At 33.2% G+C, this 25059-nt stretch overlaps 2 protein-coding genes across 3 annotated transcripts in view; one reads left to right on the top strand and one right to left on the bottom strand.

The window, feature by feature from the left end:
* The window catches only part of LOC144834903 (calcium/calmodulin-dependent protein kinase kinase 1-like), a 36162-nt gene extending 30393 nt beyond the window's left edge, over positions 1-5769 (bottom strand). Inside the window, exon 1 of one of the 2 annotated variants that reach the window (XM_078689886.1) lies at positions 5680-5769. The gene's annotated coding sequence lies outside the window, so the exon portion shown is untranslated. The remainder of the gene's footprint in view (positions 1-5679) is intronic. The other variant, XM_078689887.1, reaches the window with a different exon arrangement.
* Positions 5770-10181: 4412 nt separating this feature from the next.
* LOC144834906 (trafficking protein particle complex subunit 11-like) lies at positions 10182-21792 on the top strand. Its single transcript, XM_078689890.1, has 28 exons — positions 10182-10742; positions 11224-11396; positions 11549-11619; positions 11832-11946; positions 12059-12158; positions 12530-12603; positions 12728-12824; positions 13235-13368; positions 13550-13691; positions 13796-13966; positions 14212-14290; positions 14464-14518; positions 14690-14770; positions 15048-15112; positions 15553-15614; positions 16002-16137; positions 16374-16446; positions 16658-16880; positions 17190-17371; positions 17584-17709; positions 17956-18005; positions 18269-18561; positions 19008-19115; positions 19485-19536; positions 19867-19975; positions 20115-20340; positions 20597-20764; positions 21019-21792. Exons 1-28 carry the CDS (start codon positions 10368-10370, stop codon positions 21043-21045), a joined length of 3567 nt encoding a protein of 1188 aa, XP_078546016.1. The 5' UTR covers positions 10182-10367; the 3' UTR covers positions 21046-21792.
* The last annotated feature ends 3267 nt before the right edge of the window (positions 21793-25059 follow it).

Consider the following 25059-nt stretch of genomic DNA (forward strand, 5'->3'; position numbering starts at 1 on the left):
GCATCACCGCCATAAATAGTACCAAATAAGGTTGTTTCGAAATAACCTATTTTAAAGTATCGGATATAAACAATGAATCTAGCAGACAACATCTTACAAAAATAAACCTACTATGTTGTTTATTTGGCAAATAACTTGTATTATCACTATGTATAGCAACAAGGAAGGAACTGATAAATAAAAATAGTAACATGCTTCCCATGTGATTATGGTCTTATTAGGTGTGGTCATATTTTGAGGTCTATTATTAGATGTTGCTCAGACAATGTTTGTTTCATGTCATTAAATCATTTTATTACATCACTTCTTTACTATTTTGTGGTTTGTGTAAGGAACCATAAATGTATGTAACTCATTTTAGTAGTCATGATAAAAAAGTATAGAAATTAGTGGTTTTAAGCGCTTATTGGTGAAGAACTTGTTTTCGGATTGATAGTAGTAAAATAAATAGAGTATAATGTTTATTTCCAACAACAGCTTAACATAACATATTAATAAAGTACATATTTTCTTGTCAACAAAGTGCAGGAAAGATAGCTCTATATCCTTAAAATAAATGTTTTACTTAAGTCTTGTCCACAATATCAAACTTTATGTGACAAAAAAATGTTATGTGCCCATGTGTGGACATGATGTCATATCACTACCATATTTAAGCATATCACTACCATATTTGAGCACCCCACCTTTTTTTATCAGACTAGTTTGATGGTGTAGACAGAGCTTTAATATTCAAAGTAAAGCGCTCAGCGTTCCTTTGGCTCATCATAGCTACCTGATGTATGCACGCAAAACGGCAAAACTCTCTGCAGTAGTCTAAATGCATTTATTTCTAAATTCAATATATTTAATTTATTTGATACTGAATACACTACAGCATCATTTTCCATAATCACAGATTTGCAATAAAGTATGCGCGTCGTAAATTTTTGTTCAACAACTGACAATTACAAATTGCTACGACTCCTCAGATACGTTACAGGAAGAATGTAATACAGTAGTAACACAATTAAGTTATGAAAGTAAATATTAAACGATAAAAATAATAAGGGCACCTGCATCTAGCTATGCTTATAAGCTCTCTCTAATGTAATTCAATTGCTTTTCATCAGTTAAAGCTCAGGTACAGGCATGAATTTTAAATATAATATTTGGATTAATTGTAGATAAATAGGTAGTTAGGTAGTTTAACCTAATGTAATAACATGTCTGGTGACTCCCTAAATTTTTTTTTTGTCAAGCCCATTTGACAGCTGTAGACAGAGCTTTACATTACATTTGAAGTTTAGTAGTAAGTGATTTGGATTCAAACACAAAAATTACACATCATTTTTGCTTGGAAATTTTATTAGGGCCATCCTTAATGATAGTTTCAAACCAGGAAATGTTGCAATAAATAACACTATTGGTCAGATGACAACACCATAAACTGCTTATGAAATCTTATTCCAACAATTCAATGTGTTTAAATTGATTATTAATAAGAAGGAGGATATCCCCTTGATTTTCAATCAGTTCCAAGTTCATCTACTAATGAGAAAACATAATAAAACCTACAACAAGCATCACCTTCAGTAAATCTCTACAGATTACAAGCCTATCAGTGCTAAGGTCGTAATATTGATTAGGTTATAAAGATGAAACCAAGGGCAAAGATAAGTGTTTAATTATATGGAATAAAATCCATGAAGACTGAATTTATTCCGAAGAAACAGGATTGAAAATCAGTTGGAATTTATTAGAGTACCTGTACTCACTTAAACCAGATATATTCTTGAACAAGGGCTGACGATAACAATAGTCACATTTGTGACCAAAATTATAAAATCAATTTCTTACAATATTATCACTGAAATATTATTTTTATTTATTTTTTTTTATTTATTCAATTTTCAGGCATATACAACAACATATAATGCATGACAATGGTGCAGCACCGTGGGGATTGCCATGAGTGCTAAGCACTATCGAATTGGCTCTCCATACTGCACTTCAAACATTCAAAAGTGAAAAAAAAACAATAAAAATACTTAAGATATAAAAAATTGAAAAATGTTGTAGTGTCAAAGTATTGCTGTTGGACAGTCTTGAAAATGTTTAATAAATGCTTGAACTTGTTATTTGTTATTTATGTGTATCATAAAAACGAGGCTAGTGTTTAGGCTCAGGGTACTGTTCAGCTGACCTACAATACACAATTATTGTTTGTTTGTATCATAAATTGAGGTCACATTTAATATCATCTTTCATATTAAATATAAAAATTGTGATTATATTTTTACTGATCCTTTTCTGCAGGTAGTTTAAAATGCAATTTCACAGATAGTTCAAGGTGGATGCGAGAGGTCAACTAATTAGATCTGATGAGAGGCAAATGTCCATCTCATGTTATCACTGATTAGCCAAGTAACATCAGTGAATGCAGGATTCACAGGATTTGACAGTTTTTCCACTGCATTCATAATTCTTCATTTAAAAGCCGAGTGCCATTCTAAAGTCCCATTTAAAGAATATTGTTGGGAGTTTATTTAGGTCTCTAAAAAAGGGTAAATCTTTTAATCGATTGCACTGGAAAACTTGATTAGCTTTCATGTATAAAAATAATAATAAATACTGTTACGCGAAGAAAAAGAAGAAATGTACCGACCTACCTGGTGTTGTGTTTGCCAGACAAAGTACTGTACTATCGTGAACTTAGTGACATGACAAGTGATGTCTTAGCTTTGGATATTAGCAAAACCCATGAATGCACAATTGGATAATCGTAAACAAATATACTGCTGATGTTAACAGAGAGTGATACCAAAACAAGTCATGATTCAATTACCACAACAGGATATAAGCCACAGCTTATAACAACCTGTCCACACTACAGATGTGAATAACTGCCTTTGTATGAGGACATAGCCTGCTGCACAAGCAGTTTGACACGTAGACCAACTCATAACAAAACACACAAAATAAGAACCTAACCTTGAACTTAAAAACAACCATTATTGAGATAACTAGTACAATTCTATTCTCACCCTGGATTCATTTTATTTCACAAAAATCTTGTCTTTAATATATTTTGTATTCTTCTACCAAAGAAAATATCGCTAATTTAATTTAGTAATAGCAAAAACAACGTTATTTTATCAGAACAAGCAAAAGCTTTAATGAAAAATTAGGTTATTATAAAAATCAAATACAGTGTTAAAAAAAAACAACAGTACATCGTATGGTGACCCTTGTTTACAAAAAGCTATACAGTGTACCTTTTATATGTCATGTATTTCTATTTATTCAAAGCAAGCTCTATCGGGTTAAAGTGTGATTTGTAAACTGGCATGTTGTGCCATTACAATTTTTTTGCATTTTTTGTTTGGTCGCTTTGGCTGATCTTGTTACTGGCATTACTGAAATAAATCAAATTATTTTTATTTGACTTGAAATTAATATTTAATTAATTTAATAAATTTTAGAAAACCATTTCAGAATACATTGTATAAGTGGCCAATGGTTGCCTTTCATTGTATTTTATACATTTTGGAAAACCATTTCAGAATACATTGTATAAGTGGCCAATGGTTGCCTTTCATTGTATTTTATACATTTTGGAAAACCATTTCAGAATACATTGTATAAGTGGCCAATGGTTGCCTTTCATTGTATTTTATACATTTTAGAAAACCATTTCAGAATACATTGTATAAGTGGCCTGCAATGGTTGACCTGGAATCAGCTGTGTCCTTGTACTACAGTGTCAATGGACTCATGAAAATGTAAACAAACAAATGTAAACAAACAAGGTGCTTTATGTCAATTGTCATCAGCGGCCTTGACCTCATCCAGGTCATTGACATGGTTTCACTTGTTTTTGTTTTTACATCTTTGTAGAGGAAAAACAAAAGGGAGAAAAATAATATTTTATATCATCATATTTATTTATTATCATCAGATTTTTGGCAGATATGCCAGAGTTGGTATGTTAATTTTTTTAACATACACTTTTTGCTATCACATCACCACGGGCGGATCCAGGATATTTGAACGCAGGAGGACTAACATAAATATTAATATTCTGTCAGAAATATTAGAAAGTAAAGCTCTGTCTACACTATCAAACTAGTTTGACAAAAAAAGTGTGATGTACCCAAATATGGTAGTGATATGACTTCATCATGTCCATATATGGGCACATCACATATTGTTAACAATAACATAAAGTTTGATAGTGTAGACAGAGCTTTAGTTCATAATTTCATTTTAGATAAAAGTGGGGAAGAACGCACCCCGAGCATTATCCACTGAATGTATTAAATGATCAATCAAAATCGTGAATATTCAAAAAACGGAATAATTATTCGCGCACTAAAGTGTCGTGGTGGCTTCGTATGAATAATGACGGAAATGATGAGTAGACAAGGCCTTGTGTTCATAGTAACTAATCTTTGTTAAGTCCAACAACAATTGATTTTTTCATTGACATGTTCGTTCAAAAATCAATTTTCTTTTTTGTTCGTGTTGTATATTCATGACGATATTGGAAATTGGATCATCAATTTTGTTTCTAGTGCAATTAACGCAATGAATAATAAAAAGGTTTTCATAATAAAACAAACCAGGGGCAGATTCAGGATTTTATTATTTAACAAGGGAACATTAACAGGTATTATTAAAATAAAATCAAAAATTAGTTAAAAAGGGGTGGGGGAGGGGGCACATGCACCCCTAGCAGTACCCATCTGAATCAGCATTGGAAGATATTATGTTTAAAATCTATTTTTCAGCTAAACCCGAACAAAATGTATTAGTATAAAAATATACAGTAAGAGGGTGAACTCCCATCCCTCAATTTTAAAAGGTCAATTTTTCAAATTGTTTATTTAAATTTAAATGAATTATCGCAAAATATTTTGCATCACCTTTAAGATCTGCAAGTTGCTGTCAGTGGGGGTGTGTATAGGTACTTGACAGGAAGGGGCGTGGCACTATTCTCTGTTCTCTACCCTGAACACCGGCGGCAGGAAGAGTTGATGTTTTGGAGAATTAATCATTAAATGATTGAGGAAGTAATGCAACAATTAGCAGTTCAACTTCAAACCCACATTTAAATTTGGTTTTTCCATTCAATCAACTGCACTTTTTTCTAGAAAACACTATACAGAGCTGGATGATGAAATATTGTAAAGAATTTACACCAGACAAGAATTTCTAATGAGTTTATTTCCGTTTTATTACTAAATAAACTTGCATTAAATTTTACTGCCCTTTTCTGATGCAATAACATTATCATATACAATTTGTACAGCAAATTGTCATACAAGATTCTCTAAGGTCCAGCGTCTCACACAAATTTACACAAACATTATGAAATAAAATATCCTTGATTTTGATTTTTTAGTTACAAAAATGTAATGTGTATTAGACCTTAGTGGTTGGCGAGTCAATAATGTAAATTATGTGGGAAAACATGTGTACTAACTGTTGTTTAAAATAGAGGATAACACACCATACTAAATACTATCATTATGCAGAGAAAGGTGGTATAAATAAGTGAAAACAGGAAAATATCTGAAAATCAATGTTTACAATATAATTACATATACTACTAAAATACACAATTAAACAGGTCTCAAAACCTTACATACCTACAGGTAACAACAGATTTAATCAAAAGGCCTGCAGATTACCTACCTTATATGATTCCTCTTTCACTGTTTTGTTAAATTCCTCAATAACAATCACCCTTGTTTCTGTACTAGCCAACGTCTTCCTGTGTAGCAGTTTTCTTGTGTATAAAATCATAATACTTTGTGATGCCATGTGATCCATAAGCTCCGCCCACTTCCCATTTTTATTGTACAGCGAGAAAAGTAAATGCTGCCACCTAGAGAATGATTTGGAAAACTTTTATTTGTAGTGACTGTGTAAAAATAATTAAATAATGGCATGTTTGCTACTTCTTATTAGTTGGATATTCACTCGACACTTTTGATAGAAATCTCATTAATTTCATTTTCAATTTCATATTATTTGTTGCACAAAATGCAAAACCAATGCTATTTCCCAATATTGTAAATTTTAATTTTATGCCAACAACGTCATGAACAAATAAAAACAAAAATAAAATTACTTTACCAATATTTTTGTTTTGTCTTCATTTTTTGTCTTGTCCAACTTGTCCTTCCTTGTTACTTTGGATACATGATTGAACATTGTTGTGTGTTGATCGCGAATGACTAACAATACCATCTTTCCCACAGCACATGTGCACACTCATTTGCATAACAAACGCACGGCATACCAAACTACGATGAGATAAAATTAATTCTCTTCTAAACACGTAACGTTACATTAAAATAAATTGAGGGCGCTAAACATAAAATTTAAACCATCAAAGCAGTTGGGGAGAGCCAAAAAAAAAAGATGGTAAATGTGCTCTCCCTGCCTCAGCACTAAGGCCCTGCCACAGCCTTTTGGGGTCGTTTCCACCACATCACCAGATGCATTGATGTTGTCGCCTCATGATGTGTGGTGGAAAGGGGGACGTATGATCTGTGAACCCCAAACACAGTGGCTCGCATAGCCTTAACTCTATTCCACCGACCAGCGTGGGAATCGAACCCACGACATACGTGTGTTAACACGACGCTCAGACGACTGAGCTAACTGATCATTTTGGGTTTTACAAGGTTAATAGGATATTAATGACGTAATGATGAATTACGTAATACGCGTATAAATAGACTATTATCAGCTGTTCCGTCATGTACTTTGTGGATTAACGGGTAATGCCCAGTTTTGAGTACTATCGGCTGGGGTTCGAACCTCGACGGATATTTTTTTTTTTATGAATATTGTTTGTTTTTTTTTAAGAGAGATTTGTGACACTGTATTGTCGAACATGTATGGTACCATACCGGTAGGTATTCAAACATGCTTAATCGATGTAAAAATACTTTTAAATAATAATTCATCAATTCTCATCTTTTGTTATCTCAAATGTTGGAAGAATTTCATCTGGTTTGTTATCTCGTAAAAACTTTTATTACAATTCCTTGGAAGTCATTCTAAGAAATAATACATCATCTGAAACCTGTAATAATTGTATATTTATACACAATTTCTGTATGAGTAGGTTTAAGCGTATACACACATTCTCACGTGTGTTATATTATAATGACCGCCTCCGCCGTTGTTATGCAAATGAGTTTGTGCAGGTGTATTGTGCAAGATAACGGTCAACACGCCACACTGTTAAATTTTGATTTTGTTAATCTTTATTAGAAATTCAAATAATGTAAAGAAACAATTTTACGAGCGGAAACCTATACAGCTTCTCTCCATTAATTTGCAAAAGTAATCTCGAAAAGAACCCCATGTGGAAAAGAAGCATATCCGTTGAAAAGAAGCGCACTTAAGAGTACTAAAACATGAAGGAGCACAGTTTTAGAGGAAAGGTTTTATGGTAGTCTATTTAATGGAAAAATGAATATGTTTCTGATTTTAAAAACGGTCCATTATTTCATGCTTAGTCCTGACATTTTCAACCCTCTAAATATCTCTCTTTCACAATAGAAAAAAAAACATTTTCCATTAAATAAAAAATATGTATCCGTAGAGGTTCGAACCCAATCTCGAGAGAGCTGATAGTACACAAAACTGAGCAGCATTACCAGTTACGCCACAAAGTATACATGAATAAAAAGCTGATAATAGTCTATTTATACGTGTATAACGTAATTCATCATTACGTCATAAATATCATTTTTAGATTTTTGATGAATTATTATTTTAAAAGTATTTTACATCGATTAAGCATATTTGAATACCTACCGGTATGGTACCATACATGTTCGACAATACAGTGTCACAAATCTCTCTTTAAAAAAAACCAATATTCATAAAAAAAATATCCGTCGAGGTTCGAACCCCAGCCGATAGTACTCAAAACTGGGCATTACCCGTTAATCCACAAAGTACATGACGGAACAGCTGATAATAGTCTATTTATACGTGTATTACGTAATTCATCATTACGTCATTAATATCCTATTAACCTTGTAAAAACCAAAATGATCAGTTAGCTCAGTCGTCTGAGCGTCGTGTTAACACACGTATGTCGTGGGTTCGATTCCCACGCTGGTCGGTGGAATAGAGTTAAGGCTATGCGAGCCACTGTGTTTGGGGTTCACAGATCATACGTCCCCCTTTCCACCACACATCATGAGGCGACAACATCAATGCATCTGGTGATGTGGTGGAAACGACCCCAAAAGGCTGTGGCAGGGCCTTAGTGCTGAGGCAGGGAGAGCACATTTACCATCTTTTTTTTTGGCTCTCCCCAACTGCTTTGATGGTTTAAATTTTATGTTTAGCGCCCTCAATTTATTTTAATGTAACGTTACGTTTTTAGAAGAGAATTAATTTTATCTCATCGTAGTTTGGTATGCCGTGCGTTTGTTATGCAAATGAGTGTGCACATGTGCTGTGGGAAAGATGGTATTGTTAGTCATTCGCGATCGTCACACAACACTGTTCGATTTTTATTTTGTTAATCTTTTACATTAGAATTATAATTCTACCGTTACACATTATAGTGTATTTTTAAATATCCGTTTCATGCAAGATATTGTATTGTAGGCCTACTAATATGTTGTGAGTAAAAGTTTATGGTAGAATAAATAAATTAATAAATATGTTTTAAGCAGATCTTCGAAATTGAAGCATATGAAGTCGAGATTTTTAAAACCCAACCTAAAATTCCCATCTGGATAGTTAAAATTTAACATTATAATTATCAAAGGTGATAATTCTAATTGTTTTCTAAATTATAGAAATATTAAAATTAGTAAGTAGGCTTTTGTGTGCTCGCTCTGTTTGTATTTCATAATTTTGCTTTGTTGAACCGTCACGGCCGCATGCATTGCATGTCTCACACTTGGGAAACAATCACCATTGTATGGCTGGTCCTGAAGAACAGAACAGACTTAGGTCGTCTCCAGTTCCCACCATGGTGGATATAATTAATAGGCACCACTAGCTCTTTTTTTGATATGTAATAAGTGAATGTTTTAAGGTTTTTTATTCATGTATGTTTTATAATTTTTATTCATTTTTCCATTAAATAGACTGCCATAAAACCCCGAAAAGAATATCTTTCAAAATACAATATAATGTGGTACGGTAGAATAATAATCTTCTAATGTAAAAGATCCAAATTTAACAGTGGCACTTCGACGACTACTTTGCATTTCAAAATTTCAATTTCAATCTTATGATCATCTTTCCTAATTAATTTTTTAGAGGGCGCTATTAAAATTACGCTATCAGAGCCATATATATAAAGAGTTACGACATTGGATTATAGTCACGTGATATGCAGATCAATTTGTGTCAAACTTGTCTCCGTTATTGCATGTAAAGTATAGGAGCAAGAAAATACTTTAAACTTTTTCTTATATTTAAAAAAATGTAATTGCACATTTTACGGTGAAATATTGATGTGCACAGCGTACATAAGTACTTGCGGCAAAGAATATTGCGCGCGCGTGCGCTAATACATTATAAAGTTCGATTGATTGATTTTGGAACGAAACATCCCATAACTACGTCCTATTAATAACAATTATGTAATATTTTCAATTCATAATGCATGTTTTGATGACTAAATAAAATAATAAAGTGTCGTGGATATATTTGTTAATATATTGAATAGGGTATGAACAATATTAAAATAATAAAGGCAAATTATTACAAATGAAATGATGAACGAGTCTCTGAAAGTTTGTGTCAAAAACACACAGAGAGCCATATACTGTATAAAAAGAGGGGTGAATTTGTGTGTTTTTTGTATTGGTTCATGCTTTGATGTATCCTGACTTGCATGTAGGCCCTAGCATTTATTCTTTTGTTATTATAGATACAATATATTTATGTTACCAAATTAATACCATTAATAAAATTAATTACTAAAATAAAAACGGAATATAAGCTTTATTTCATAGACAAAAAAATCTAAAAATAATGCATGAACTATAGGAAAACGCTATACAAAAGAGACGCGCGCGCCCTCAGCGTGCGAATTCTTTGACACAAAAATGGCTTCTAATTTTCAATGTCGTAACTCTTTATATATAATGGCTCTGTACGCTATATACAAAAAATATATGATTTTAGTGTTTTTTTGACGGCGGAAGAACCCAACCTAACAAGATTATTTCTTGCATTATTGGGCTTTCTAACCCTCCTGCAAATGTGTAAACTTCGATATTGCAGTCAGGTTCATGTAGTATTAAGCGAAGTATAGTAGGCCTAGTTAGAGTGGATCTTCTCCTGCTAAAATATTATAAATAAAGGCTAGGCCTAGGCTAGTCGTAAATATGAGTGTTCCACCAGCAGGCCCAACGTCAGTCCCAGGTCAATCACAGCCTGCTCTGTCTCCATCTGGCACGTCTGTGAACTCGGCCGATGGGTCGTCGGAATTGAGCCTACCATCTACTTCTGCTACCGGCTCATTATCTATCACAGGCTCCTCAGCCCTGCCTGGATACTCAAATCGTGGACCAGGGGGCCTACCAACGGAACTAACATGCCGTCCAATGGGACTGGTTGTACTTACAGGATTAGACATAACTTACAATGCAATTCATCGAGATATTTGGGATTCGTTTGTATCCGGAAGAAGGCCAGAAAGAGTTCCACTGAATTTTAAAGTTTTGCCTGGAGATCATGAATACCCCAAGTGTCGGTCAAAAGTAAGTTAAAAAGTATAATATTCAATAAACTGTCTAGCCTAAGGCCTATGTAGGCCTAGTATTTGAATCGAATCACAATCAATCGACAATATAGTAATCAAATTAGCTGAAAATTATACTTGAAACTGATTTTGACAATTACTAAAGAAAATTGAAACCATTACACCACTGCACTGGTCCTTTTTTTCATTCTCACAGATTTCCTCATCTTAACCGATAATTAACTTCAATTTCAGGTGACCAGGCGATTTAGAGTTCCACTCTAAACTGCCTGTACATTTATACAGTGTTATATTATTAATCTAAAAGTATTTCTTTGAAGATTCATCTTAATTATAAAACTACAAAATAGAATAGGCAAATGAAGATTTATTTATTTCACTTTGACTCATATAAAGCTTAAGATAATCTCAGTAGGTGTAAAAAGTTCCTAATCTCTTCATATTTGCAGCTAAATTTTCAACAATTTTCATCTTTATAGCAAAGAACGTCTTACGAATGGTACATTCCAAAAGGTATCTTAAAATCTGGATGGATGAAAAAGCACTTGTCTGAAGTTCCGTCTCTGGTTGTACTTTTCTATGACCTGGATTGGGATGAAAATCTATGGAAAGAACGGCAGATGGAATGTGCTACCAGGGTGGAAGTTGTCAGGTATTTAATGTAATGTGCCCATATATGGACATGTTGATGTCATATCAATACCATATTTGGAAGTATAACAAAAAAATAAAAACCTTGTAAATGAGAAGGTTGGCTGTAATTCAAACAGATTACAAATTGCACGATAATTATTTTATTGATAGAACAAGTCTACAAGGAAGGTTAACGAGAGTTGCTGTTGTTCTAATTCAGAAAAATGCGCCTCTTCCTCCAGGTAGGTTTGACTTGTTTTCAATTACTGCTGTAAAATAACCTCAAAACAGTCAAAGAAAGTGCTGCACTTGAAAGGAATCCATATATGGACATGATGATGTCATATCACTATATTTGGGAATATCACTACCATATTTGGGCACATCACACTGTTTTTGTCAAACTAGTTTAAAAGTGTAGACAGAGTTTAATATGTGTTTCACTGTTACACAGGTGAAGATGTTGTTGCTGCAGAGAGGGCAGCAGCACTGTGCGCAGCATGTGACCTGTCGGCCAAGTCACTGTTTGTTCTTCCATGGACTGGTCATCTTCTTGGCTATACTGTCAGGTCAGTGTTTGTACAACTAATGCATTAGAATAATTTATGCCCAGAACTTTGAATAAGAATATGAAGATGTGTAACCTTTGCATTGTTTGGAATAATGTGTTTTTTTCTTCAGACTTGAAAATGCATTTTATGAGTTGTCACAGAGTTACTATCACATGGAGGCACGCAAAGTAAAAGCTCACAGAGAGTTTCTGAATAAAACCACTCATCAGGTATGATAATGTCAATTTACAGTATTCATACTCTTCATTCAAACAATTAAAGTAGAAGATCAACCAGAAAATCTTTCACAATTACAACCTAAAATTTAAATTTGCACCAACAATCAATGAAGGTTGGACTGGGGAAGTAAATTTAAACTGCATTGCAACTACATTGCAACTGCATTGCAACTACATTGCAACTGCATTGCAACTACATTGCAACTGCTTTCTAACTACATTGCAACTGCATTGTAAATACATTGAACTACATTGAATTGTGAGGTTATCAGAGATAGTAAGCTTTGTCCACCATTTCATTTGCAAGAAAATGCTTTAAGTACATGATCAATTGTGTGAACCATTTAATTTGTTTGTTGCAGCTCTTGTTTGTCAGGCATGCCTTTAAGATTGCATTCTTTAGTGAGTTAAAACAAGATGCACAGAATGCACTGAAGTAAGTGTTCATTTTTAAAGTCACATGACATATCACAGATTATATAAGAAAAATGTGTTTTTGATTTTAAGCAATACATTCATCTGAAAAACTTCTTATTTTAATTGATTAAATTGTTTGACAGGCAATATAAAACAGCATATGGTCACCTGACAGAGTTAAGGGCACATGACAGCAATATGCTTGAAATCAAAACAATTGCTGGATTCATTAATTACAAGGTAAGTAACTGTCACAATACGATTGATATACTCACACTGCTGGTCTGCTAGCTAGTTTCTGCTGTCTGTCGAGGACCTGTTAAGCTCTGTCTACACTATCAAACTAGTTTGACAAAAAAAGTGTGATGTGCCCAAATATGGTAGTGATATGACATCATCGTGTCCATATATAGGCACATAACACTTTTTTGTCACATAAAGTTTGATAGTGTAGACAGGGCTTTAGATTGTATAATTTGAATCTCCAATCTACTGCCCTCTAGCTCTTTGGTACTGTAGACAATCTATTCTGAAGTTCCTGAAGGCGTATTAAACTGACATTTATTATTTCAATTTAAAACAGAGTGAGCCAATGAAGTTGCAGTTGACATAAATTACAAATGCTTAGATATCAATCTTCTTAAATTTAGATCTGTCAGCAACTCTTCACCCACAATGCACCATTAGATGCGATCAGTCAATTCCGAAAACACATTGATTTGTTTAAGAATCGAGTTGGTTGTCCAGAGCTCGCTTTTGAGAATTCTGATTGGATGTCCAAGCAGTAAGTAGTACTTAATTACTGTATTAATTAAGAAGGTTACAGTGTAATTTTGACTTCTTCCAAGACCAGAATAAAGAGAAATTTCTTATGTGATTCATATTCTGCCAGGGTCAATTTACATAAAACAATCATAAAATATAAAAAATATGGTTTTGATTTTGGTGGTTATTTTCATCTGTAGATTCAGTATATTTGGGGAGTTGTTTGATGAAGCCATCAAAATGGGACTTACAGCCATACAAACACAACATCCTGGTTTTTACTATCAGCAAGCATCCAATCATGCAATATCAAGAAAACAGCTTTGTAGAGGTCTCTGCCTGGTAAGTGTAGTTATGTATGCTATGTGTTTTTTGGCTCATTTAGTTTGAACCTATCATTGTTATTCCTATTATCGTTAATATTATTATTTTTTTTGTTTTCCCAGCATGCAACACACATGCCAAGTCCTAATCCCCTCGAGGGTGCCAATAACTTGGACTTCTTTGGTCAGCGTCCATGGCGACAAGGTCACCAGAGCATTGACCCACCAGATGCTCAGATGGAGAAGGAAGGCATAACAGCCCTGCAATACCAAGAGCTCCTTGTTGATCACTCAGTGAGTTCTTAAGCAATTCTGTGCCCAAATATGGTAGTGATCTGACATCATCATGTCCATATATGGGCACATCACATTTTTTTTGTCACATAAAGTTTGATCATGTAGACAGAGCTTTAAGCTGGTCATATTCCTTTTCAATATTTGTATGTGGAGTTATTTTGAAAAATCTTAGTTTTTATCAAATAATTGAATTGTTTAAACTTATAATTTCGTTTCACAATATATTTTTTTTTTCAATATAGTGGATTATTATACCATTACTTAGCAGTGCAGTGGCACAGTTTAAGAAATACAAGTCAGCTAGGATGAAACGCTTCTTAAGTAAGTACAAAAATTGCTCCTACTAGCTTACTCACATTTAAGTCCATACTCAACACCCACCCCTTATATTCTCCTCAGCATGGTTTTAACTTTTTTTAATGAAATTTTAACAAATTATAAGTTGAAACTTAAAAATATTGGATACAAAGCAGGCATATTTTTATTTTATGTAGTGGTACAGATGGGGGAAGAATATTACCATGCCAAGGATTACAGCAAAGCACTTACGTAAGTAACCACCCCAACCCCAAACAAATTATTTACCTTTTGTCATTTTAATGTTACACACAGTGTCTATTTTGACCTCTTGTTATAATCTATGCTTTAAATGTTGCGTTTTACCATTATTTTTCTTAATAATTAAGTTTAAACATTTATTGTAAACTTTTCTTTCTTCAGGCTTCTTGGTCGTGTCACATGGGATTATCGAAGTGAGCGTTGGTGGTCGCTACTTACCTCTATTCTTGTTACATCTCTCAGGTAAGATCTATGGTATATAGCTCTTGAATGCAATTTTGCTTATACAATAAAATATCATTATATATAATGAAAAAACAAATGCTATATCATATAGTACATGATGAACGGTTGGTTTGACAAAAACATGATAATGTTCTTATCGTAACATACCAGGCAGTAATGTCTGTAAATCATATGCAATTCAGTCAAATGTTTTAAATGTAAAACAATGTAGGGAAATTAGTAAAATCAAATTTAGTAGTAACTGTATTTTGTTATTTTATTTATTTTTTTTCAGGTGTGCTTACCTTGTTGCCAGTTTGGAGGAGTATGTTACAATTTCACTGGAAATAATGGGACGATGTATCCTTGATTTGCTTGTTGTTGAAGTGCTATTATAGTTTTTTCTATTTCAGTCTGAAAAAGTGTAAAATGTAATGATGTTATTTTAAAATATTAAACTTTCCATCCATTTAACATGTATATATAAATTATGTAATACAAGTAATTAGGTGAGATAGAGATAAGAGATAAAATACTTTATTGCAACTTTTGAATCAGCTGAAATAAACAATATATATTATATAAAAACATAAAAAAATATAAATTCATAAAACGGGTAATCATTTAAAAATTATATCAAAGAGGACTGACATTTAAAAAAGAGTTAGGGGAAAATATGAACGTGCAAGGATAATTACCACTTTTGGAAAAGGCCAAGGTGAAAAATCAGTGCAAGCAACAACAAATCTAGACTGCTCTACTAATCTTAAAAGGAGTTTTTCTTAGTTTTGTTTGCTCAGATTCACAGAGTTCTCCAGAAGAGAAGACAAGAGTGCAAATGAACTTAATCAGGGTCATGTCAGTAAGTCATTCCAATCTAGAATGTGTATGTTAAAGTACTATAACAGAAGATAAACCTAGCCCCATATGTCACACTGGTGTGTATTCAGGGCTTAGGGAGTTGTGTGCTTATTTCATATAGGTTTTAATTATCATTATTAGGACCTTAGGGAGTCTTTAGTTATACTCATCTTTACTTAATACTGTATAGTAATTGGCACTTACGGTAATTAAATAAATGTGACCATAATTATATGAAACTCTTATTGAGGGCGTTCTAAGCATTGAATTGTTTCTGTTTTGTATATTGTTTTGGTTTTGTTTTGTTTAATGTAACTCTCTATTTTTGGAGGTTTTTTTTAATGAATTTGAAATGTTAGACAGTTCTCAAATTATTTGCTTTTTTTAGAATGTACCACCAGAAGCAGAGCCAGGCTGCTCGTCAGAGGCAGTAGAACAGGCCAAAGGACTTTGGAAGGGGGATGTAACAAAGGCAGAACAGCCTAAGACTTTTACTCTTGAAATGCAGAACATTGTGCCATTTGGTAAGTGTCTTCTACTGCAGTTACTGCAGCACTGCTATTATTAAATTATTGTTTCTGTTATTAGTTACAATTTTAATGCAAAACTTATGTAAACAACTTGACATATGCATGTGTGGTCAACATGTTAACCTACATTTAAACTACATAAATGGTTTTTTTTTAAATTCTTAAACAAGAAAACAAAAATTTTTTTTAGAGTTTTGAATTTACTCATGAAATTATTTTTTTTCTTGCAGTTGAATTTAAAGCATGCTTCAGTAAAAATCGTTTTACTGCTGATGTTCCTATAACATTGAATGTCTATATAAGGTAATGTCTATATAAGGTAATGTTATTTGGTCCAATATTCAACTGTTAGAATCTTTACACAACCTGTTTGTCTAGTGTCACAAGTTTCTTTCCAAAGTAACAGAAATTGAAATGCCACCCATTTAAAGGGCACATATTACCACATTAGATAGTTCCATATTACCACATTAGATAGTTACATTAAACATCAATGTTTCTTAATTCATTTCAGACCTTCGTGTCAATTCCCAATTCGATTCTCAAAGCTTTCTGTCCAACTTAGTAACCCCATATATAACCCACAATGCATTGTGACTGACGGACAGCCAATAGGAGAGCCGATCATGCCCCACGATAGCGACACAACTGGAGATCTTTACCTCATACCTAATAAGGTGAAGGTTTATACGTTCCAGTTTATTGCTGTCCCAGAAGATGTTGGCAAGAAAATAGAGGTTGGTGTTTTTCATTTCATAATAATTCTACTGCAGTTACTGCAGTAACAAGAATTCTTTTTACTGCAAAAATGCATGATTTAGTTTCAATGTTAACGCGACAGTCACTGCAATAAATTGTGTGTATGATTACCTCAAACAGCTTGCTGAATAATTGCATAATAAGCAGTTTAAAGAGTAAACAAAATGTAGTTAATGGAGTAACTGCAGTATAATATGTTTGACTTCCTTCCTTATTTTAATAACCATTTTTAAAAACTCCATAAACTATCAATAACATTTTGCCTAAATTCATTCTGAAATATTTAGATTGTATCTATATTGCTATCTCTTGGTGATGAAGCAAACCGTTGTGCCCATCTTCATTGGTCAGGAGGAGGCGGAGATGCTGCCTCAGTCACTAACATCCAGGAATGTGTTTCTAAGCGGAGAGGAGAACCAAAAGAAGAGGAACTGGATTGGCATCTTATCAAGATAGAACAGGCAACCAGGTAACAATTTTAAAGATTTTTTTTTTTTTGATAAATTAAAAAAGGTACCAATATTCTAAAGAAATTGTTCTTGCCTTCCTTAGTTGACAGATTTCATTTCATTTTTTTTTAAAATTCATCCATTAGTTATTTTTCACATTAAGCGAAGAAAAAAATGTCATATAATTTATTTGGTCTGTTTTCTATTATTTCATTTCTTTTAACTTGTATAGTATCGCATCAAGGGTTCCACTGATGGAGATAAAGTTGGAGCATGCAGCGCCCTCAATTGTCAATGAACCGTACAGCATCCTAGCAACTATCATAAATAAAGAGAAAACCACAATACGAAATGCAAGGTAACGATGACATAATTATTTTACTTGTGCAAGTTTACTCAAAGTGGATATTCAATGTTATGGAAATTGTCTAAAGCTCTGTCTACACTGTCAAACTGACAAAAAAAAATGTGATGTGCCCATATATGGGCATGATGACATCATACCACTACTATATTCAGGTATATCACTACCATATTTGGGCAAATCACACTAGTTTGATAGTGTAGACAGAACTTAAGTGGTATACTTGCCTTGTTCTTGCAGTATAACAATGGGGCTTAAAGAAGGACAGGATTCCCAGTTAGAACAAACAAGTAAGTCTCCTCATTAAACTAAGTTCTGTTTATAAATGGTAAACTATTACTTTAAAATAGTACATTTGTACTACATTAGTACTTCAGACAGTCTTAACACAGTGGAGCTCATCAACATTTTTAATCCCTGTTTAACAACCCATTTATTTAAAGAATCCTTTTTATTAAAATGTTACCAGCATAATGCAAAGCGCTAGGAGAACGATTATTTGTTTATCGGCGCTAGATAAAAACGAGTTATTATTATTATTATTATCTTTCAGCTCAAGTTAGTGAAGATATTGTAAATTTTGAACAGAATCCATCCTTATGCAAGTCCCGCTTAAAAGGAATAAACATAGATGACCTGGCACCTGACCAACAGATTGTGCGGCAGTTGTACGTGCGTTGCCTGCAGGTTGGCACTCGGTCAATTATTGTCCGAGTTGCCTATACCGTCGATGCACAGGTGGAGAAGCAAGCATCGGCAGTCAGTTGTGTATGTTATAAGGATGAAGATGTCAAACTTGAAACTGTCATGCCATTTGATGTGTCCATCAGGCTAACGTCATCTAAGGTATAAAAACTACTACTTTTTAATCAGTAGAATTATACTATTACAGTGACCAGAGAATTGTACAACCTGTATGGTGCTGAAGAAAAATTAGATTAGCTGCTACTGTTTATAATTTTAACATTTTCTATAACACAGTAAAACTACTTTCCAATTAAATATTGTGGGGGCTGTCTATCTATCTTACAAGATATGCATGAATTCTAGTAGCATTCTAGTAATGGCAAACTATAGAACTGTAAAATGAAATTGACTGCTGTTTCTTATGGGTTTCGTCATGTGCAACTTTACTCAAATGAGCAGGATGATGAACTTTTTCTTGTTCTTAAAGAATGCATTTTACATACTGTAGTAGGAATAAATTTGAAAACTTTTGGACCTTAATACAATTCTGGTTTACGTTGACTGTAATACAAATTTTGTTTATCTATACTTTTGTTTTATTTTAGTTTGAGGAAGTGAGCAGTGTTTATGCAGGAGAACCATTCCTAATGATGACTGACATTAAATGTACTTCACCATGGCCACTGCAGATTGTGGATAGTCATCTCACACTGGTAACAATATATTATGTCTTCTATATTGTATTTAAAGACTGCTTTCATATAAAAAACAGTTTGAAACAAGTGATATGAAGTCAATATTTACTAGTATCTGTTAGTGGGAAGATAGTTCTATCGAATTTCTTTGAAAAGATAGCTATTTTTACCAGTAATAGTTACTAACCATTCTATTTTAATCATAGATTTGTAGTCAATCTTAAAACAGGCATCTGATAGGTTTTTCCATTGAGTGTAGATAGGAACTGTGCATTTTTAACTGTTACGTACTATTTACAAAACCCTTTAATTTGTAATCAAGCATATTTCAATAGCATCTGCTTTCTACATGTTATTTTACATCAAATATTTCATATCCATTTATAGTCTACTGATGTTGACTTTACTGATGAAGATGTAGAATCACAGTTGAAAGGCAGTAAGTGTTTAGTTTTCCATCTACAGGATTCACTTTGCTTGAAAATTACATTCGTTTACACCCCCATGGGATTATATCTACATCACTTTGATTATATTAACTTTTTTGTCCCTATATTGACAAGGTTACGGAGTATAAAGAAGAAAGGAACATACTTAGTAAATTTAACCCATAACCTCCAGCTATCCTGGTATTTAAACCCGTACTTACCAAGCTTACTTACTGATCTAGCTAGTGTTAGCTTCCAGACGTAATAGGTACTGTACTTACTATTAGTATTTAGTAGTACTTAACATTTCAAGTTTATTTCTACTTATTTACTGATTTCAGTATTATTGAAAAAGTATGAACAAGCATGTGAATGCTTGAGCCTTGTTACCAATAGCAACCAGACCAAAACAACTATCAGCCTTGGACAGTATACTGTACAATGGAGAAGGTAGGATAAAAAAATAATAAAATTCTAAATTTTCAAAAATTGAAAGTTCTTTAATAACCAGTTACATCAGTTATTAATTAAACTCTTATTGAAAATAATTTAGAAGCAGTTAATATATATGTTTGTTTTCACCTTATAGAGCATCTGACGATTCGGACCAGCCTATTGTAAAGACAGAGATGGCACTTCCTGACATATCTGTAGAGCATCTACCCTTGCACATTGACACTGATCTTCCTTCACATGGCCTGGTTAGAGTTCCTTTAGCCCTTCAGTTCACAATAGTTAATCACACAGAGATGGTACAAAACATAGAGGCTAGCATTGATCCCAGTGAGGCTTTCATGTTCTCAGGACATAAGCAGGTATTTCACAGACCCGTATCCAGGGTATTTCACAGACCCATATCCAGGGTATTTAACAGACCCATATCCAGGGTATTTCACAGGCCTGTATCCAGGGTATTTCACATACCCATATCCAGGGTATTTCACAGACCCATATCCAGGGTATTTCACAGACCCAAGATCCAACCACTGATAACCTCAGCATTGTCATTATTTTCATTAATTTGCCTTTGGATTCATATATAAATATGTATATGTATATTCTTTCCCACAGGTGTTCTTTAGAATCTTGCCGTCAGATGATCAAACGTTACTGTATAACCTTTACCCTCTAATACCAGGGTATGTGAAGCTCCCTAGACTACATTTAAAGACCCCTCAAGCTCCTACAATAACAGACGATGTCGTTAGTAAAATGATTCCATCTCATATCTATATCAAGGTAATTTCTAAAACTTAGGTACTCTGCTTAAATCTAGTACTGGTGACTTATATTACTTGTTCCTAGTCAGTTTTTCTCAATTATTTTGTAAATTCTATAGTAACTTAAGCCAATTGTTAAAGCAAGAATAACCTATGTTAATCTATGTTATCTTTTATTTAATTCTAATATGACAGTATATCATTGAGGATTTTAATAACTTAACAATTATTCTTTTAATTTAATTTAAGAATTTTGTTTTTCTATCATTTCAGCCTCAAGGGAAGACATACAGTTCCTGATTAACACATAGGAAGACTCCTTAAGCTTCTAAAAAAACACATTTATAAACATTGTACTTATAGGCCATGTTTCCGCAGCCATAACAAAAATGACTTGTTAAAAAAGTGTGTATGATCAATAATTACCATAACACACCACACGCTCAATGTGTTATATAAACCTTCATGTTGTATACTAATTTAAAACCATTATCTAAATCAATCTGCTTACTAAATTAAGTAAGTTAAATTTGAAATTATATATTGCATTTATATATTGCAGTTAATTATGTCTATGATTTTAAAATGAATATATAAATAGTATATATTATGAATTATTATTTTAGTTTCAATTTTTCTTTTTGGTAAAATTTACTTTTAAATATATTTCTAAATTGACTATTTTATTGAAATATTATTATTACATTCCAGTGGTATAAACAAATGTATAAATGTGTAATTTCAACTGAAATGTTTCTATTAGGAAGTGTCTCTCGTAGGCCTACTTACATGTGAGTGGAGACAGGTCGGTTCTTTCAAAGAGAATGATCATTGTCCATGTATTTTTCATTCATATTATCATTATCATTGGTATCTTATAGAATGATGCTTTATTACTGTGCTGTATTAAAAAAGTTACAAATAATGTTTTTAATTATTTTTAAAGTTTATTTCAACTAAATAAAGCATTTAGATTTGGTGCTTATTAAAATTATGATTTATATGTAAATTTGAGGGATGTATTATTAATAAAAGCAATTGCTGTAATGGGAAGAAACTCTCTATCCTGATTTGATGTCATTTGCGATTTTTAAACAATATAGTGATTTTAAACAAATCAATAATATGCGCAAAGGAACTTTTGAAAGCTTCGCACTCTGTTGGTGACGTCACGCATAAACTCACTAAGTTGACGCGTGCGTAAAATTATTATCAACTTTTTAACGCGCGCATTATGGTATGCTGATTACAATGATAAATCTGTTTTTGTTTTCTTTAAAATCTCTGTCGACCAGCACCATCTGTTAATGATGAGAAAACCTTGGCGTCCCTTCTCTCTGTTGGTTACGGTCATCCTTAACAATCTACTAGTGTTTCCAGGTGTCATAATAGACACGTGCGAACAAATCGTATTCATCAATAACAACCAAACTCGGCTCGTCGTCCCGTGGCTCTACAACCTCACTCACTCCACAGGTGTCAACTGCACGTGTCTACCTCGCAAAGTAATGCGTCGCTAGCAAAACAGTCGATTCAGTTTTAATAATTTCAATAGAAAGCTAGATTGTTATTATTTCAGTTGTTTTGGTTGTCTATATAGCGTATCAAATTACACGAATCAGTGCGTCATGATTTCTAAAAGTAAACGAAATAGAAAATGATGAAACCAAGCAGAAGGGGACAAAACGAGATGGTTGTGAGAGGGTCCGTTGTACATGGCGTTCGATGGGTTTCGGGGCAGATGTCAAAAGTGTTTTGTCAATTGAGAAATCAAATGTTTTAAATAAACAGGGAAAAAAATAAATAGGAATGAAAGAAAATTTAGTTTGAGTACAATCACAAAGGAATAAACATTTATATGTATAAATCTAAGTTAAATCAACTTTATTTCCTGCCGTTTAGTGATTAATTAATGTTAAAAGCTGGTTGATATTTCAGCTAAGATTCTTGATTGATTCCCTTGTTACTGTTATACCTACTATCCTTTTCGAATCACAAGAGAGTTGGTCATTTTTTTTCCTTCCTAGAAAACTTTGAATCGAAATTGTTGCAAGGCGAAACTTCACTGGCTGAGAGAATCCACTAATATTAATGAGGCGATTTTTTAATTTCTTCTCACCATAAAAAAAAACTAACGCCATGTGATCACCTCATAACAAAAAAAGATTACATAAACGAAAGTGTCACATTAACATTAATGTTTGATAACGTAGGCCTAATATAAAAAAGTGAGATCAACTCTAACAGCAATCTCGTTTTGAAATTTTGAAGAAAGAATTTGAATTGAATTGACCAGCCATTATGCCTTATGATTTATATGTTAATTCGAACTTTAGCAAGAGCGCATTGAATCTAATAGAGTTGCCTCACTTTTTGAGTTTTATATTATTGTCAATTGTATATGGCTTCCTATCCATACAGTGCGACCTTTGCGTAATTCATTTTGTTTACATTTCTATTAGGCCTAAAACTAATAATATTATAAACTGTATTCAGAATACGTTTCCCGGTTTGTGATGCAGTCATACGTGTGGTAATAAGGTCAAGGCAATAAGCGTAACATGATGGAAGTAAATTGCATAATTGTTTCAATATAGTATTATAATATTTAGGATATCATTCATAACGCATTGTAACTTAGTACATAGAAGTACGGTACTTAATTGTAAGAAACTAAGATTAGGATTATACTCATTCTTTACGGAGGTCTAACTAACTGTAACTGTTAGGCATACCATTCGATTTAGAAAGTTCTGCATAGAAAAAAATAAGCACATTTGTCGATTCCTAACAATGTGGTGCAGCAGGCTTATTCGATCCTTTTGTCGACATTGAAGACTCTATGATGAAGATACGACATACAAAACAGTAAATAAATGATTTGGATCTATAGAAGCTGGAGCTCTGATCTTTCTCACCAGAATTCTACAACGACTTACTACTCCAGCTGTACTGCCCAACGATCTGGAAACAACTTGACTGCATAAAAACTAAAGCATGGCCTACTGTTGAATGGTAATGACGTAATGGTTAGCCGACCCAATGACAATTGCATCACGTTTGATTCATTTTTAACACTCGTCCAAGTGAAAAACTCGATAATATTGCTGAAGAAATTAGCGAACAAAAGCCGATTGGCAACTCACACATGTGTATAAAGGCAGTGACTGTTGGTATGAGAAAATGAAAAGCGCTAATGCTGCTGCTGGTATAAAAGAGAATAGCGGATGATTCAGTACCAGTTACTCTGGAGCACCAGTAACAGATGACATGGTCACCAAACAAGAGAACGGGACAAAGCAACTTTATGGATGGTATACATACATTCTGCTTCCGATACCATGTGTGCCGAAAACACCGATTGAATGAAACATGGACAAAATGGAGACTTCTAACGGTAAGTATAATTATTAGGTTGTACCATTACGAAGAAATAGGTTTATCTTACATTTATCTTACTTTTTCTATGACCTTTAAACAATTAGCCTTTTTAATAATGTAGAATAGTAGGCCTACGGTAGACGATCAACAACAATTAGCATTAATTAAATATTAGTTATATCATAGAGAAGAGTGAAAATGTAATTTCACTACACCACCACCAACGCGTAGAATGTGCACGCGTTCAAACGCTGATAAAATAGTACGCGCGCGTCAGCATCGTGATGGATTATAAATAGCATTGTGTCATGCTGAATAATTATATATTCCAATATCAAATTGCGTATAGCCATGCCAACGAGTTCTCATTTGATATTTTGAAATCTTGACCTAAAGTCAGGAAAGAATTGTTTAATTGTGGTATGAGATGGTATCAATCGTACCGTAATAAATTCGATCGATCTAACCTCGGTAATGTATTGAACAGCACGAGGAGAGTACATACGTATGAATAGACGATAATAATTATGATTACAAAAAGCGTATGTAGTAGACGAGGCCAACACCCTGTCTATGTTATATCGTATTTTCAGGTGGGTTATGTAAATGTACATTTATATATTATATTATTGTATTGGTTAGATATTGTATTTATTTATATGTAATTGCTTTGAATACACTGTAAAGAGGTTATCAAAATATTGATATTAGGAATCAAACGGAATGTAATTAATTGTTTCATTTGTACAGAAACCATCAATTTGGTTTTAAAAAATAAGGTGGGCCTTTATCATAATAGCTTTCTATTAGTATGTTCTACTTCATTACTTATTATTGTATTATTTCAGTAGGTCTAGAGTCTAATATTAGGTTGCTTGCATAAACCCTTGACATTGAAAATTCCCTAAACCAAATTAAACATTGTACACAGAC

The sequence above is a fragment of the Antedon bifida genome, chromosome 2, assembly GCF_963402885.1.
Source record: "Antedon bifida chromosome 2, ecAntBifi1.1, whole genome shotgun sequence".
In the NCBI taxonomy this organism is placed as follows: domain Eukaryota; kingdom Metazoa; phylum Echinodermata; class Crinoidea; order Comatulida; family Antedonidae; genus Antedon; species Antedon bifida.